This window comes from Orcinus orca, chromosome 1 (assembly GCF_937001465.1).
Source record: "Orcinus orca chromosome 1, mOrcOrc1.1, whole genome shotgun sequence".
Lineage (NCBI taxonomy): Eukaryota > Metazoa > Chordata > Mammalia > Artiodactyla > Delphinidae > Orcinus > Orcinus orca.
The window spans coordinates 208,333,665-208,349,212 of record NC_064559.1 but is presented as its reverse complement, the minus strand read 5'-3'; the positions used below and the strand labels follow the sequence as shown (position 1 = coordinate 208,349,212).

At 63.4% G+C, this 15,548-nt stretch overlaps 2 protein-coding genes across 7 annotated transcripts in view; both read right to left on the bottom strand.

The window, feature by feature from the left end:
- Positions 1 to 713: 713 nt before the first annotated feature.
- Positions 714 to 9,946, bottom strand: GPR153 (G protein-coupled receptor 153). Of its 3 annotated transcripts, XM_033432801.2 has the most exons (7): positions 9,762 to 9,946; positions 8,171 to 8,275; positions 5,431 to 5,897; positions 4,663 to 5,092; positions 2,760 to 2,952; positions 1,971 to 2,155; positions 714 to 1,511 (listed from the first exon to the last, which is right to left on the bottom strand). In XM_033432801.2, the coding sequence occupies exons 3-7, from the start codon at positions 5,784 to 5,786 to the stop codon at positions 843 to 845; spliced, it is 1,833 nt and encodes a 610-aa protein (XP_033288692.1). In that variant the 5' UTR covers positions 5,787 to 5,897; positions 8,171 to 8,275; positions 9,762 to 9,946; the 3' UTR covers positions 714 to 842. The 3 variants fall into 3 exon arrangements, with proteins under 3 accessions (XP_033288692.1, XP_004272378.1, XP_033288690.1); XM_004272330.3 differs by lacking the exon at positions 8,171 to 8,275; XM_033432799.2 differs by lacking the exon at positions 8,171 to 8,275 and having other exon boundaries at positions 5,431 to 5,871.
- A 3,055-nt stretch (positions 9,947 to 13,001) lies between these two features.
- ACOT7 (acyl-CoA thioesterase 7) overlaps positions 13,002 to 15,548 on the bottom strand; it is an 89,197-nt gene continuing 86,650 nt past the window's right edge. For all 4 annotated transcript variants that reach the window (XM_004272331.4, XM_049711287.1, XM_049711281.1 and 1 more), the window contains exon 9: positions 13,002 to 13,412. In XM_004272331.4, coding sequence (XP_004272379.1) covers positions 13,314 to 13,412 — 99 coding nt within the window. In that variant the 3' untranslated portion in view covers positions 13,002 to 13,313. The remainder of the gene's footprint in view (positions 13,413 to 15,548) is intronic.

Sequence of the window (15,548 nt, the reverse complement as noted above, 5' to 3'; positions counted from 1 at the left end):
CCCCTTTGCTTCAGTTTTCTCCACCACGTACCCACGACCTTTGTGGTGGGAGTCACAGAGGTGGCTGACGTGTTGTGCATAGGCAATGGAGGCACAGTGATGAGGGTGGGATGCTAACAGCGGCCAAGGCGGGTGTGTGCCAATGGTGATGGTGCGAAAGTGTTGTGCTTTAGCTTGGCTGGGGAGAGTTCTCAAGGGGGCCAGGGGCACTAAGTGTGGGAGGCCTCAGGCTTGGGGGCCACGCCAGGCCCCTGAAAACTGAGCCCCACAAAGGACCCATGGAGGGTCCTCCACTACTCACTCCCTGTCCCCTCGGCGGCAGCCGGGGCACACAGACCGGGAGACTTGTCCAGACAGTCCTGAGAGCTAACATGGTCACCTGCTCCTCACAGATGCGGAAACCAAGGCAGAACAAGTCGGCAGGGAGACCTGCTCAGAGAACTTGGTTTGGGCTCTGAAGACCCCTGTGCTTACAGACCCTCCGTACCCCACCCCCTGAGGTGTGACAGTTGCGGTGCAGAGTGGGAAGCGGCTGCAGTCTGCTGGCTCCTGCAGGGCTGGGCTTTGTTCCGTCCGGCGGTAGCCAGCTGCCCCGTCCGGAGCCCGCCTTTTCCCAAGCCCCAGCCTCACTCTGCCCAGAGGCCGGTCCGTGCCCAGTGTGGTCGTCCGGGGCGGGCGTTGCCCCTCCAGGCAATGGCCGCTTCCGGGGCCAGGGCTAGCGCAAGTCCAGGCGCCGCCGGCGGCCTCAGCGTAGCCTGCCCCGAGTTAGGATGGCATCTTTGGTGCTTTGGCCCCGTGGGTGGCCCGGCCCGCCTGGAGACTTGGGGAGGCGCCGGCGGGCCCTAAGACGCCGAACCCATCGAGTCCGAGTGCAGCGTGACGTAGCCCGACGACTCCGAGGGCGAGCTCAAGAAGCTGCTGATGCTGCCGCCGCCGCCGCCCGCCGCGCGCAGGCCCCCGGGTTCGCCCCACGACGCGCTCAGGCCGGTCCGCAGGGTCCTGGAACGCGCGTGTGCGGCCGGGCGCGGCCCGGGGCTCCGTTGTGCGCCGCCGCCGCTAGGCGGCGCCGCGTCCCCGCCGGGCTGGGCGCCGTCGCGGGGCAGGGCGCGGACGGGGAAGGGCCCCGGCGAGGCGGGCTGGCGGCGCAGGGCCTGTGGCTCCCGCTCGAAGGCGGTCAGCGCGAAGGCGTCGGGCAGCAGCGAGGCCGAGGCGCAGCGGGCGCCGGGCCCGGCGCGGCGGCGCGGGCTGCCGGGGTGCGAGCCGGGGGCGAGGCGCGGGCCGTCGTCCAGGGCCGGGGGACGCAGCGACAACAGGCTCTCGGCGGAGCGACGGCGCGGGCGGAAGGGGGGCGCGTCCTCCGCCAGCAGGCCGCCGCGGCGCCGGTCGGGCCCGCCAGGCAGCACCAGGGCGGCCAGGTCCTCGCCAGAGCCCCAGCGCGGTAGGAACGTGGGCAGCGGAACGGCGGCCCACACGTCCGCGTCGTCGTGGGAGAAGCGTCGCGTGGGCGGGACCTGTCAGGACCAAGGGGTTAACCCGGGCTGCCCTCCTGGAAAAGGGGGGGCCTAGCCTCCCCTCACCGGGCAGGGCCGCCTGAGGTCAGGGACCAGGCCTGGTCCAGGGCACCCTGGTTTAGAGCTGTGAGATTTGGGGCAAGTGACAATCTCTTCAAACCTCAGCGTTGTCATCTGTAGCTTGGGTCAGCTGGGGAGAAGTCCCTTTGAGTAGGGTGCTGAGCCCCAAGGAAACAACACAGGCACCAAATGGACCATCCTCCTAGAGCACCAGCGAACTTGGGCACAGGGGCTGGGGGTGCCGCCCATGGGCCCACCTGCACAGGCTCTGTGACCTGGGGCCAGCCCATCTTGGGAGGATGAAAGCCAGCCCCAGGAGCTGTGGCAGGCGTGAGATGGGCTCAGAGAGGAAAGGCCTTGGAGAGGCATATTTGCATCTCCAGCCCTGGCTGTCCCTACCTGCAGGTACTGCATCTTGTCCTCCTGCAAGGGCCGCAGAGGGTAGAACTGGGGCAGGTCCCCCTCCAGGGCAGAGAGCTCATACTTGGCCGTCCTGTCCAGGGCCACAAAGTCACCCCCATAGCTGTAGTCCAGGGAGCGGTCCAACACTAGGTCTGGGGGGATGCCACCTTCCAGGCTGGTTTCTGCAGGGCGGGGCAGAAGCTTAGGGCCGTGGAAACTTGGGGGCATCCAGGAATGGGTCCCAGGGACCCCCAGAGACACACGCAGGGCTGGTGGGCTGGTTAACAGAAAAGGAGAAGGGCGGGGTCCTCTATTCAGATCCCGACTCTGCCACCTTTTAGTTGAGGGCCTGGGGAAGTCACAGACCCTGAGCCAGTTTCCTCCTCTATGGGAGTGAGAGCTAAATAGACACAAGGAGCTGACACTGCCTGCCAGGTGGCAAGGGCTCAGCCCAGGGTCACATTATTGCTGCTGGCAGGGAGACAGGACCGGTCTACAGGAGCCCCGGGGCAGTTCGCCAGGACCCCTAAGGTTGGAAGCTCCAAGAAACACAATCAGGCTGCAGTCCACAGCCACTCTGTTAACAGAACGTCTGATTAACTGGAACCCTGGGGGCGGCCAAGCCATACAGGGGAAGGCCCCGTGTGACACCAGGCTTGAGTCCTTGCGGGGTTTAAGAACCTTTGGGGTAGAACAAGGGGGCTCTGACAGCTGTTATCCCGCGGACCCCCAGTGACCTCACCCAGGCGCCACTCTCCCTGGGGGGCATGCTCAGACCGTCCTCACCGTCACCCGAGTCCTCGTCGTTGGCCATGAGGGCCATGCACTTCTCCCAGACAGCCTTGAGGTCAGCGCGGTAGCGGTCGCAGGCCCAGAGGAATACGGGCAGCAGCAGGGCCTGGGTCACTGAGCACCAGAGCACACACAGTGCCATCCAGGGCGCCGAGGCGTCAGCCCACAGGCTGCTGAAGCTCACCACCTGTGGGCACAGGGCTGGGCCTGGCACCCGGCAGGACCCCTATCACCCAGCTTCCCTTCCCGGCCTCAGTTCTCCCACCTGTGGGGCAGGTCTGACTGCCTACCTGCCGGAGGCGGGGGAGGGGGAGATAGAGGGGGAGGGGGAGACGGACAAAGCCCTGGGGTTTGGGGCAGGAAAGAGACAGAGTGTGAGGGGAGAAGTCCCTGCCCACCGACAGCCGCTGGTGCCAAGATGAACAGTCACAGCCCCATGTGTGCAGAGCCCTTCACAGTGCAGCAGGTAGCACTGGGCACGGCCTCCCTCATTTCACCCGTGACCGCCCACGGAGGAGAAGGCGTGGATTGCCAGCCCCTTTTTGAGAGCCAGGTCTCAAGTCTCCCAGTTCAGGGACCTTTCTACCATCCCCGCTGCTCCATGGCTAGTGGCCTCCTTGGCCCTGCCCCTACTCTGAGGGTCTAGACCTCAGACCCCAGAGGTCTAGAATCAAAGTAGTTTCTGGGGGTCAGAGGATCCAACCAGGTGGCCTTTGGGTCACCGCCTAGGGACGCCTCATTCCTCTGCTCCCAGGAGAGTTCATTCCCCCACTGAGTGACATAACTATTCCTCTTTCAGAGCAGAAGTGGGCATGATGCAGACATCATGTCGGTTCTTCCATGCGAGCTGTGTGACCCTCAGAAAGATGCTAAACCTCTCTGGGGCTCAGTTTCCTCATCTGTGAAATGGGCCAAGAACACCCCACAGGGTGAGGTAAAGATTCCAGACACCATACCAGGCCCGCAGCATGGAGTGGGTTCCACAAACGGCCCTGAAGAGAAGCTGGGGGGCCCTTCCCCCACTGCTGTTCCCGTCTGGCTCTGCAATTTCACACACACATCTTCCCTCTATCATCAAAGGACTGGGGACACCAGGCCCCACTGCACACAGGAGGACTCTACCTGGGGGGTACCTGGCCCACTGAGGGTGGGGCAGAAGGTCACCCCTGACTATGAGGCTGCCACACCACCTGTCACCTTCTGGAGCCTGGGTCCTGCGATGACTCCCTGCTCAGCTGCTAGGATGAAGCCTCTATCTGGTCCTTGCCCCTAGACCCTTCCCTGTCCAGCTCCATAGCCTTCAGGGGCAGGGCTGGAGCCCTATCAGTGGGAGGGCTTGTCTTTGAGTCCAGACGTCATTCTTGGGCTAGGCCTGGGGCATAGCCTCACAGACAGGACCCCAGGCAGCCTCGGGGGACCTTGGACCCTTGCTGGCAGGGTCTTCACACCAGCCCTCACCTTGACCTTCCTCAGCTCCTGGGATCAAGTCCAACTCCCCAGCACATATTCAAGGCCTGCCCTGCCTCCCGATTCTGCCACACTAAATCCCTCCTCTGTCTGGGACCTGGACCCACCAGAAAGCCTGTGGCATGTCACCCCACCTTCCATACCCTCTGCATCAAATGGGTCTCACTCAGGTCAGGAAAGTCCCCTGCCGTGTGACAAAAGACCCTGGTCTCTGCAGCCACCTGACATGGGTTCAGATCCCACCATGGATGCCCTGACTTTAGGCGGGTCATTTGACCTCTCTGAAGTTCAGTTTCCACCTCTGTAAAATGGGGATGATGATGACGCCTCCTGAAAAGATCGGGTGTGAGGATTCAACCACCTAATGCCTGGAGCACGCCCAGCCCCAGGGCTGTCCCAGAGCCCACGTCCCTCCGCCAGGCTCACCCACCAGCACAGGGAAGCCCATGAGGCAGTCGTATATGACGACGATGGTGGCCACCAGGCCGGTGATCTGCAGCGAGGTCCTGGCGGGCTCGGAGCCGTCGATGGAGGAGCGGCGCTTGCCCTGTGCGTCCTCCACCACGATGGTGGGCACGGTGAAGGCGTGGCGGTCGGCCCGGCGCCCCACCTGCACCGCCAGCGTCTGGAAGAGGGCGATGGCCGTGCAGACCACGCCCATGGCCACGCTGCCGCCCACCAGCAGCAGGAAGCAGACGCCGAAGCCCAGGCCAATCTCAGCCACGATGAAGTGGCAGCCGTGGGTGTAGAAGCGCTCGCTCGTGTCGTGCCAGCCGACGGCAGGCAGCGCCGACAGGATGAAGGACACCATCCAGATGCCCATGACCGTGTGCACTGCCTGCTTCTTGGCGTTGCTTAGCCTGGCATGGGGCGGGGGCAGGACAGAGGGACCTGGCGTCACTCACAGGGTCTCTCCAGAGGCCCCTGGGGACCGGCAGAGGGTCCTCAACTGCCCCAGCCCCGCAGTCAGCACATCGTCACGTGTCCTTCTCACCAAGCCCTTCTGCACTGGACACTGTACGCACCCACGTACACCTACACGCGCTCGTCCCTGCAACCCCAGCACAGCATGGGTGCGGCACACCGCACAGGGACCCTGTCCCCACACCGAGGGTACCTGCACGCTCAGGCACCCACGTCCCCCTCTCCAAGGACACCAGATGTTCAGGTGCACACGTGCACACGCCCAGGAACTCACCGGTAGTTGACGGGCCAGCGGACCATCCACATGCGGTGGTAGGAGAGGGAGGTGACGGAGAAGCAGGTGGCCAGGGTGAGGGTGTAGAAGGTGGAGACGAAGACCTTGCAGAGGCCCTCGTTCCATTCGTAGTCGGGGCGCTGGCGCCGCAGCTGCACCACAGCGTAGGTGGCGATGGGCACGGCCACGTTGAGCATGTGGGTGGCCGCGAGCGTGCACAGCAGGAACTCCAGGGGCTTCCACTTCTTCTGCTTGGCCCCCACGCTGAGGATGCCCCACGCATTGGCCAGCAGGGAGAGGCCTCCACAGGCCAGCCAGCCCACCGCGCTGCCAGGCAGCCGCCGCTCATCACTCATGGTGCAGATGGGAGCTGGCCGGCGGCTGGGACATCCTCCTCAAGCCAGGCCTCAGCTCCGAGCAGCAGCCCTCACACGTGGCGGCCTGGGGACACCAGGGACCGTGAGCATCTGCAGTGGGTTTGGGGGGAGCCAAAGAGCTCTCAGGGACTCTCCCTTGGGCTCCGGCAGTGAAGCTCCTGGGGCTCTTGGGAGTGCGAGATAGAGGGGGGTCCCCTCATGCTCCATTGCCTGTCTGGTCCTGGCTTGGGCTGGGCCGCTTCGCCCTCCTCTGCCCTCTATGGAACCTCCTGGCTCCCAGGGGGTGTATACAGGGGTGCTCAATAAGTGCACATCCCCTCACCTCCACCTACTCCTGGTCAAGGTGCGGCACCTAGGCTTCCTTCCAGGCCGCCTGCATCCTCAGGGAAGCCGCCAGGCCGGGCCCAGGTGGGCGCTGTGCTGCGTGTGTACCTGGTCCTGTCCCAGAACCAGCCCTCTCACCATCAAACTCCCCAAATCCTCATGCAGCCCACGCGAGGCTCCCCCAGTGCATGCTGGGGGCCCTCACTTTCATTGGTCCCACTTCCTTTGGCCAATGAGGACATGCCTGGAGGATGAGTGCCCTGAACCTCCCCTGTAAGGAAGGGATGCTCTGGGGACCACTCTCGTGCCCACCTTGGGAAAGGGCGGCCTGCTTTACCCAGGTCAGCCCCCAGCAGGCCTTCCGTGGCCGTGCACGCCTGGCAGGCCCTGGCACTACCCCGGGCTGGGGGGTACACTAAGCTCTAGTGTACTAGCCATGTGGCCCCAGCAAAGTCCCTGCACCCACGTCCTACTCTGAAACGGGGACGATGAGGCTTCCTCCAGGGGGAGGCTGGACAGACGCCGCATCTCTAGCGCCTGGGGTGGGCCCGGTCACACACGGCGGCTGCTTGGGATGCCGCAGGCAGCTGGGACAGTAGCTGGTCCAGGGACCAGAACCTGCCCCCAAGGACAGCCTGTGGATAGGTAGGAACCAGGGACCTAGAACGCGGGGCAGGAGGCACGTGTTGGGGAGCTGCCCCATCCTGCCAGTGGGCCTGGCGGTGAGTCCCCCCGCTTCCTAGCTCGGTGCGTCCCTGCGCAGAGCACTGGCCGGTCCCTCTGACGTGAGGCCCCCCACAGCAGGCCCCTCTGGCCACAGCCTGGAGCAGGTGGCGTGGGGGACAAGTGCAGTGCTCAGTGCAGGTCTACTATGTACGCTGCCTACACTTGGGCCTTCTCACCCTCTAGCCTGTGTAATCTCATTGGCTGCAAATTTGTTGCCCCCAACACTTATGGGCACCACTGAACCAGACACAGCCACGTGATCCTTCAGGGACTGTCTCCAGCTTGGGGTGGACAGGCCATTGCAGGCCCCTGGCGCTCAGGACAGGGGAAGTGACACCTCTCAGCCTGCTGCCAGGCTCCCCTGCTTGTCTCGTGCAGGGTGTGGCCTGAGCCCCACGGACACCGAAGGATCTCTTGAGTCCTGATGGGTGTCATTCATCTCTGTGCCCCTGCAGTGGGCCTGTCCAGGCCCCTGACCCACAGGAGGAGTCTAATCTGGACCACACCAGTGCCCACTAAGGGCCTTTTAGCGGGGCCTGGGGGACTTCTGGGGCCAGGGAACTTCCTTCCCAAACATTAGGCTTCTGCTCGCAAAGCTGCCGCCCCTTCCCCACCCCAGACCCAGCGTCGGGGGTGAGGTGGCCCTGCTGAACCTTCTACCAGCCGTTCTGCTGTCCAGCAAGCCTCCTTGACTTCAGCATACAGAGGCCACTCGGTGTGGGGTGAAGAGCTGTTAGACTCCAGCTTTAGCTCCCCAGCCAGTCACGTGACTCAGCTGGGCCTCAGTTTTCTCATCTGTACGTAGACATGATAGTCCCTATCTGCCTCGAGAAGTGTGTGGGTAGCCGGTAAGCTATGCCAGGGAAAGCGCTTAGAATGGAGCCAGGCACACAGTAAGTGCTCAATAAATGCTTGCCACGTAGATGTCTGTACCGAAGACCTCCCTGCTCACTGAGCTACGCTGTCCCTTCAAGACACTGAGCTCAGAGGTGTGCACGAGCCTCAGACCTGCAGGCAGATGCACAGTCACCCCAGCCAGAACCTGGGACAGCCCAGCTTGGAGGGTAATGAGGCCACAGGGCTACACACAGCCAGGTGGGGTGTCTGGCAGCCCACCAGGGGTCCAGAGCGGGCAGAGGCTTACATTATCAAATAGAAAACCGGATTTGGCATGCATGTGGTGGGCTGCCTTCTATTTCTACTTGCATCGCGCCGCCTTGGCCGTCAGATTGGGAGGCCTTCCCTCAGAAGCCCAAGCAGGCAGGCTGTCTGACTCTTGTGACCCTGCGCCTGGCCCAGCCCACACTGCCCACCTGTTGATTGCTGGTCCAGAGTGGTAGGGAAGGTGCCACAGGCTGCCACTGGTACAACCCTTCCTGGTGCCGGTTCTTCCCTGAGTCTAGCCGAGCAGTGTCTCACTGCAGGGAAAGGCCCTAGGTCTGTGTGGGCAGGAGAATGTGCCCTACAAGTAGAGGGAGGAGGCAATCCTCCTTCGAACAGGCACACTCCCCTCAGTTCGCACCCCCAGTGATCTTGTCTGAAGGACTGCCATCGTTCCCATTTTACAGATGGTTAAGGGGAGGTAACCAAGCTCTTAGGTTCCCGAGCCAGGATCCAAACTCCACTCGCCTGACATCAAAATCCTGATGTCTGAAACATTAAAATGCTCAGAAACTTGGCATTTTTTTGTTCCTTGAGCTGAGGTTGTCTTTCTGGGCCTCCTGCCCCTGCAAGATGGGTCCTACTGTCCCCACAATGCAGATGGGAACACTGAGGCTCAGAGCCCAGTGCAGCACAGGGAGGAAGTATGGAGGCTGGCGTTATGGACTCCTGAGCGTGGTGGTCCTGCGATGGGGGAGGAGTGTCACCGGGGTGGGGTGGAGAGCAAGGTCTCCAAATGCAGAGTGAGAGGGGGCTGGCTCTGCGGAAACAAGGAGACCCCCTTCTTCCAGGCTGGTGACACCTTCTGTTCATTCTCAATCACAGGGAGCAGGGGACGCTAGGGTCCAGGCCCCAACACTCCAGGGGTGTTACCGCCCCCTATTGGGAAGTTTCTCCCGCAGCCCACTCAGGCTCCGCAGCATTTCAGGACTGGGCTTCCCGCTCCACCTGGATCCCGGAGACGCTCCCTGCCACCCCCCGCGCCCCCCCAGGACACCGCAGTGCAGGCTGCAGGTGTGGCGGACCTGGGACCCACCGGACTCTCTCCGCAGGGTCTGCGGGCGGGGCTCCGGCGTGACGTCGCGGCCCCGGGCCAATGAGGCCCCACGGCCCCCGGGCTCTATTGCGCAACAAAGAGAACCCAGAACTTGAAAGGATTCCCGGGCTCAGGCTGCCGCCCCCAGGCTGCTCTCCGCCGGCGCTGCTACCCATCAGTCCCGCAGGGCCCCGCTCGGCCGCCGCCCAGGGCGGAGCTCTCGACGAGTAGCCTCCACATCTCCGCCACGCCCGCCCTCCACCCTCGCGGTCTCCGCTCCTCTGTCCTCCGATCCCCCGCCCGGCCAGGCGCGCGGTCCTGCCCCAGCGGGGCCCCCAGCTCTGCCCAGCCCCGAGGGCGCGTCCGAGCGTCGGCCGCGAGCCGAACGCTGACGGGACTGCGGTCCCGGACGCCTCCCGAGTTACGCTGGGCAGGGGTGGGCCCAGGACCCCCAGAGCGGCCATCCCCGCCCCCTGAAAGCAAGCCCCCCGGGGCGGCGCTGCCAGGCTCAGAAGAAGGGGCGGACCCCGGGGAAGTTACCCCGAAGGTCCCCAAGTTGGGGGGAGGGGTGCGCAGCCTTAAGCGGAGCCCGCGGCCATCGGACAGACCCCGTGACCGACCAACCACGGACAGCCCCTCCCTGCCCAAAGTCCTCCCGCCGGGGGTCCCCTGCCCTGCCGCCCCCGGGCTAGGGCGGCGGCGCTCACCCTGCATTCGGGCGCCCGGGGCTCCAGCTCGCTGCTCCCGCCTCCGGCTCCGGCTGCGGCTCCCGCGCCCCCGAGCCGAGCGCGGGCCGCCGGGGACCGCGTGGGTGGCCGGCGGCGGAGCGGCCAGCGGGCCGGGGCATCCTGGCGGCGGCCGCCCGTGGCCTGCGCGTTCCGCTCGGCTCGGCTCGGCCCCTCCGCCCCTCCCTCCCTCCGTCCCTCTCTCTCTCTCCCTCCCTCCCTCTCTCCTCCCTCCCTCTCTCCTCCCTTCGCGCCGCCGCCGCCGCCGCGCTCCGATCCCGCCGCTCGGCTGGCTGCGCCCGGGCGGCCGGGGGCGGGGGGCGGAGCAGGGCGCCGGCCTCCGAGGGCGTCTCCACACCGCCTCTCGGACCGCCCAGCCCCTCCCCTCGGAGACGCGGCCCGCCGCGTGTGTCTGTGTGTCTGCCGCGCGTTTGTCTCGTACCCGCGGGGGCGCGCCCTCCGCATCCGCGCCTCCCGGCCGAAGACCCCTAGGGAGGGCGGCGCCTCTCGCGACGCCTGGATCAAGCTTGGGCCTCTCGCTGCCGACTCGGGTCTGTCCATACTCCCGACGCTGGCTGCGAGCCTCCTGGGGAAGACCTAGGCCAGGGGGGCCTGGGGCAGGAATGGACAGTGGGGACTTAGGGCCGGCGGTGGGGGGCTCAGTGAGGCCTTCCTGAAGGAAGTCACATCTAAGGTGAACTATAGGGGCGGGGCGTAAGGAGGACTTGGGGGCCCTGAGGACTGGTGGCCTCTAGAAATTGGGGAGTCGTTTATGGGGGGGAGCCAGGGCAGGAAGAGGTGAGGTTGGGTCAGCTAAGGATTCAGACTTACCCTCGGGCCTTTGGGGGGGCGGGGGTTCCACCGCGGGAACCAAGTGAATGGACCACTGGGCTGCCTGCTGGGTGGTTGTCCCTCCCCCCATGGGCTCCGAAGTGTTCTCTGTGAAGCTGAGACCACGACCAGGCAGCTGGGAGAGGCCAGGACCTGCGACCTGACACCCCTGGCCTTCTCTCTTCCCTCCCTCAGGAGCTTGCCCTCCACTTAGCACTCCTAGCAGGGCACAGGCTGTCGTCACCTCTAGGCTAGGTGGGGAAACCCATTAGTCCCCTTGATGGGGTTCTCTGGAGACCCAAGTCACAAGAGAGAGTGGCCTCTGGCATCCCATCCAGTCAGAGGATCCTGCCTGCCTCTTCTAGAAAGCCAGGGACCACACACACCCCGGACGAAAGGCCTCTGGAGTCACTCTGGGCTGCCCCGCAGGGCACTGTCCTGCCCCACAACCGGGAGCACCCACGAGTGCCCAGCCCTGTGTCTGGAGGAAGGCGGGCATCTGCTCGGGACTGGACTCAACAAAATGCAGCCAGTGCTGCCTGGCTTCTGTGCCCACCTACACCATCTCCTCCACACCCCCGAAACAGCTGGGGAGTTAGAAGCAGCTTTTAGGGGGCCCAGAGTGAGTCTTGGGATCAGGTGTTTTTTTTTTTTTTTTGACCGCGCTGCACGGCACGTGGGATCTTAGTTCCCCGACCAGGGATCAAACCCGCACCCACTGCATTGGAAGCGTGGAGTCTTAACCACTAGACTGCCAGGGAAGTCCCCAGGATCAGTCTCAGACAAAAGTCAAAGTGTCTGTATAGCAAAGGTTCCACAATGAAGCAGAGCTGGAGAATGGCGAGTCCTGGGCCATGCGCTCCCTGTGTGTGGCTTCTGGGTGGTCAGGGCCCCTGATGAGCTCTCCGTGGACAGGCCAGCTCCCTGCCCATGTGACCCTGGTTGTAAATAGGGCATCAGCAGTAGGAGGCTGACACAGGGTAGCTGGTAGTCAAGTGTGGCATTTCTAAGGCAAACAGGCAATCCAGCCATCCAGAGCATGGGCCAGGCCGCTGCCCAGCTGGCAGAAGGCAGCCTGCCCCACGCCTGTGGCCCCAAGTGCACCTCCACGAGCGAGCCCAGCTCACCACGGCCGCCTGTACTAGTGCCCCTGCCCCTGGCTTAGCTGGCTCTGGGGGCAGGTGGGAGATTAGCTTCCGATGGCCACCGTGGGGAGCCCCAGGGCCCAGGCACTTTGGGGCCGGCTCGCCTCCGCACCACTCCCTGCCCAGGGCACCGCCTATAGCCTTCAGGAAGTTGGCACAGGGTGTGGGTGGAGCTGGGGAGGCTGAGGCAGCCTCCAGGGGGCCGGGGGGCAGGGTGGGGCTGCTGTGGCCTCCTGTGGTCTGTTCCCCGCCACTGCTCCCAGGCAGGAAATAACCCCGTCAGCCAGGACCGGGGCCCGAGACGGAGTCCGGAGGTCCTGGCAGGCGTTTCTGCACATCTGGAGCCACGTTCTCTCTGTCGGGGCCCGAGGGAGCCCTGCGTGAGGCCGTAGTTGTTGGTGGCCAGTTTCATCCCCAGGCTTCGGGGACCAGCCTGGGTCAGGAGCGTTCTCCTAGGCGATGGTGACTGCCAGTGCCTGGTGCAGGGGCCCTTCTCAGCTGGGGCTGGGGCTGGGGGGCTGGGGGGCTGGAGTGGCCTTGGCCGCGTATCTGCCCTGAGGCTGCTGGACCAGGTGCACACACACAGCCTCACACTTCACATGTGCGCACACACGTGTGCAGAGACAGGGATGCCGACACACGTGCACACGTGTGCACACACACACACACACACACACACTGCCCCTCGGACCCCCACCCCACGAACCTTCCCAATAACGCCCCTGCCCAAGTGGCTGGGGGTTCCCACATCGGGCACAGGGGCCCTGGCACCAGCTGGGGAGGCTCCCTCCAGCAGGATCCCTGCCTCTTGCTCCGAGGTGTCTCAGCTGCCTCCAGGGAGCAGAGGCCAGGCCCAGGGCAGGCCTGCCCCATGCTGAGCTGTGGTCTGGTCTGGCTGAGCCCGCCTCTTTCTGCCCAGCTCCTTGCCTGAGTCCTCACAAAAGCACCCCAGCCCCCATGGACAGGAAGGCCAGTGGGACACTGGTTGGGGCCTCAGAGCCAGGACACGGAACCAGGGCCCAGGAGGGGGTTGAAGGGTGGGAAGGGAGGAAGGGGTGCTCTCTCTCTGTCCAGCAAGCTGTCGGGCAAACACAAGTGGGCGCCGCTGTGCCCAAGGTTCTGGGGTACGTGCAGGTACAGGCACCGGGGGGGTGGCCCTGAGGAAGGGGGGGACCCGTGGGAGCCCACAGCCCCCAACACCCCGGGGAGAGCAGCCGCCCAGGACAAGCAACCACCCAGACCAAGGTCCAGCCAAACAGCAGCTTTATTAGCGATGCTGGGCTTTCCATACCGTACAGCGCGCGCCCCAGCATCCCCCAGGGCTTCCAGGGAACGCCCTGGGGCGTCGGGACAATACTGTGGAGCACTTACACGGGGATGATATAAATAAAGCTTTGGTGTATAGGTTTCCAGGAGAGGTGAACACAGGTTAACACTGCGAGACGAATACTTCACACAACACCAGCTGTCAACGTGAACTGGGGTTTTGGCCAAGGGGTAACTTCTAAATGATGAGACGCTGGGGGCTGCTCCAGGCCCCAGCGGTAGGAGGGGGCGTCTAGGGCTGAGGCTCCGCTTGACCCTGTCGTTTTGCCTTCATCTGCAGGTACCGCCCTTTGCCTTCCTCAAAGCGCTTCTTCTCGTCCTCAGTCTCGGGCTGTGGACCACACACAGAGAAGCAGGCAGGTTAGAGAACCTGTGACTGCAGCGGAGCCTGGGCCCTGCCCCGCCCCGGCCCTCCCCAAGGGCACAGAGAAGCCCGCCCAGGCCCCATCTTCCTGACAGCCCACAGTGAGCATCCCTCCCCGTGTCACCTTCCACAGCAGGCCGAATCCTGAGCCCAGCGCCATTTTGGTAATGAACTTCAGCTGAAAATGCAGTTGATGATGAAGCGCGGGAGGGGAGGCCTAAAGCAGAGCCGAGCCAGGGCAAGGAAGAGGGGGATCCCCCACGTTTGCGCCACTCCCAGGGAGCGCCAGCTGCTGTCCGCCTCTGCCCCGAAGGGAAGTGGGGACAAGCACCGTGCTGGCTGGGTGACCTTGAGAAGGCCACCTTACCAGGAGCGAGCGACCACACTGTGGGCAGCGAGTCCTGGCCAGCACAGACGCCTAGGAAGTGGCACCTGGTGTCCTCTTCACCTCTTCTCTGCTGCTTCCTTCCTCTGAGCAACCTAAGAAGCCAGGTCCCCGAGTGACCAGGGGACTTGGCCAAGGGCTGGGTCTTGCCCAGGGCAGTCCCGGCTTGTGCCTGCCGACCCAGCAGGATGGCGAACGGTGCCCCCTCTCACTCTTGAGAGTGGCCTGGCCTGGCCGCTAAGTGGTGTGGCCCTGGCCAGAGAGGTCCACTGCGGCAGCATCAGGGGGTCACTTCCCAAGGCCCCATCTCCCGCCCCCCAGGGCCAGCGATTCGGGCTTAAAGAGCTGTGCGAATTCCTCTGGGACGACACTGCCTTGCGACACTTTGAAGGTGTCTGAAAGCCAAAGAAATGGGGCAGTTGCCCTTCATCCACAATGACACCAAGCCCTAGCAGCTATTTTTGGCCCAAGGGTTTTACAGACAAATGGTATATTGGCAAAAGAGAGAACGATCAGCCTGAGGATGGAATGTCAGGTCATACCGAATACTTCCTCCCCTTCAGCCTTCTCAGCAATTGTTTTCTAAATGTCACCAGGTGTAAACTGTCAAACCTTGCGGCTCAGAGCCAGTAGAAAGTTCGGGTATCTGAAGCACTAGGATCGTGGTCCTTATAGTGGTTCCGGTTCCTGTCTGAAGAGTCTCGGGGCAAACATGGAAAATGGTGGCTTTTCCAAGACACTTTATTGGAGGCCTGCTCTGGTTTCACCTCTGGCTGACTTTTTAAAAATAAAATTTGAGGCTACTCAATTTGACTTGAAACAGCACAGGGAGATAAACTGTTCTATCTCAGTTTCAGCAGGCAGTTCTAAGCGGGCAAGACCCCCGAGTCCTCCAGCCCCTGCTGCCCAAGGCACCCCACGAACACAAGCCCACATCCTGCTGGGCCCAGCCCAAGGTTTCTGCACACATCCAGGCAGAATGTGCTAGCTCGGGGCCTCTCAAATGTTCACGTACGCACGAATCACTTGAGGATCTTGTAAATGTGGATTCTGACCTGGTGGGTCTGGGGGTCAGAGGCTGAGACCTGTTTTTTTTTTTCTTTTTCATAAATTTATTTATTTATTTTTGGCTGCATTGGGTCTTCGTTGCGCGCAGGCTTTCTCTAGTTGCAGCGAGCGGAGGCTTCTCTTTGTTGCGGTGCGCAGGCTTCTCATCGCGGTGGCTTCTCGTTGTGGAGCATGGGCTCTAGGCACGCGGGCTTCAGCAGTTGTGGCACACGGGCTCAGCAGTTGTGGCTTGCAGGCTCTAGAGCGCAGGCTCCGTAGTTGTGGCGCACGGGCTTAGTTGCTCTGCGGCATGTGGGATCTTCCCGGACCAGGGCTCGAACCCGTGTCCCCTGCACTGGCAGGCGGATTCTTAATCACTGTGCCACCAGGGAAGTCCTGAGACCCGTTTCAAACACGGGTCCAGGTGATGCGATGCTGCTGCCCGCAGAGCACTTTGGGTAGCAGGACCCTGGCTCCTCCCCATCTCCATCCCTGTTCCAAACGGGGGACAGCCAAAGCGGCCAAGAATGCAAGGTCAAGGCCACCAGGCTAGAACAGTGGGGGCTTTTTCCTCCCCCTCCCCTATATGGAATTTGCTTGGCATGGCTGAGGAGACCTGTGGCTCCCATCCACCTGCAGCCCGAAGGCACAGCCCTTCCTTAGTGGGAGGA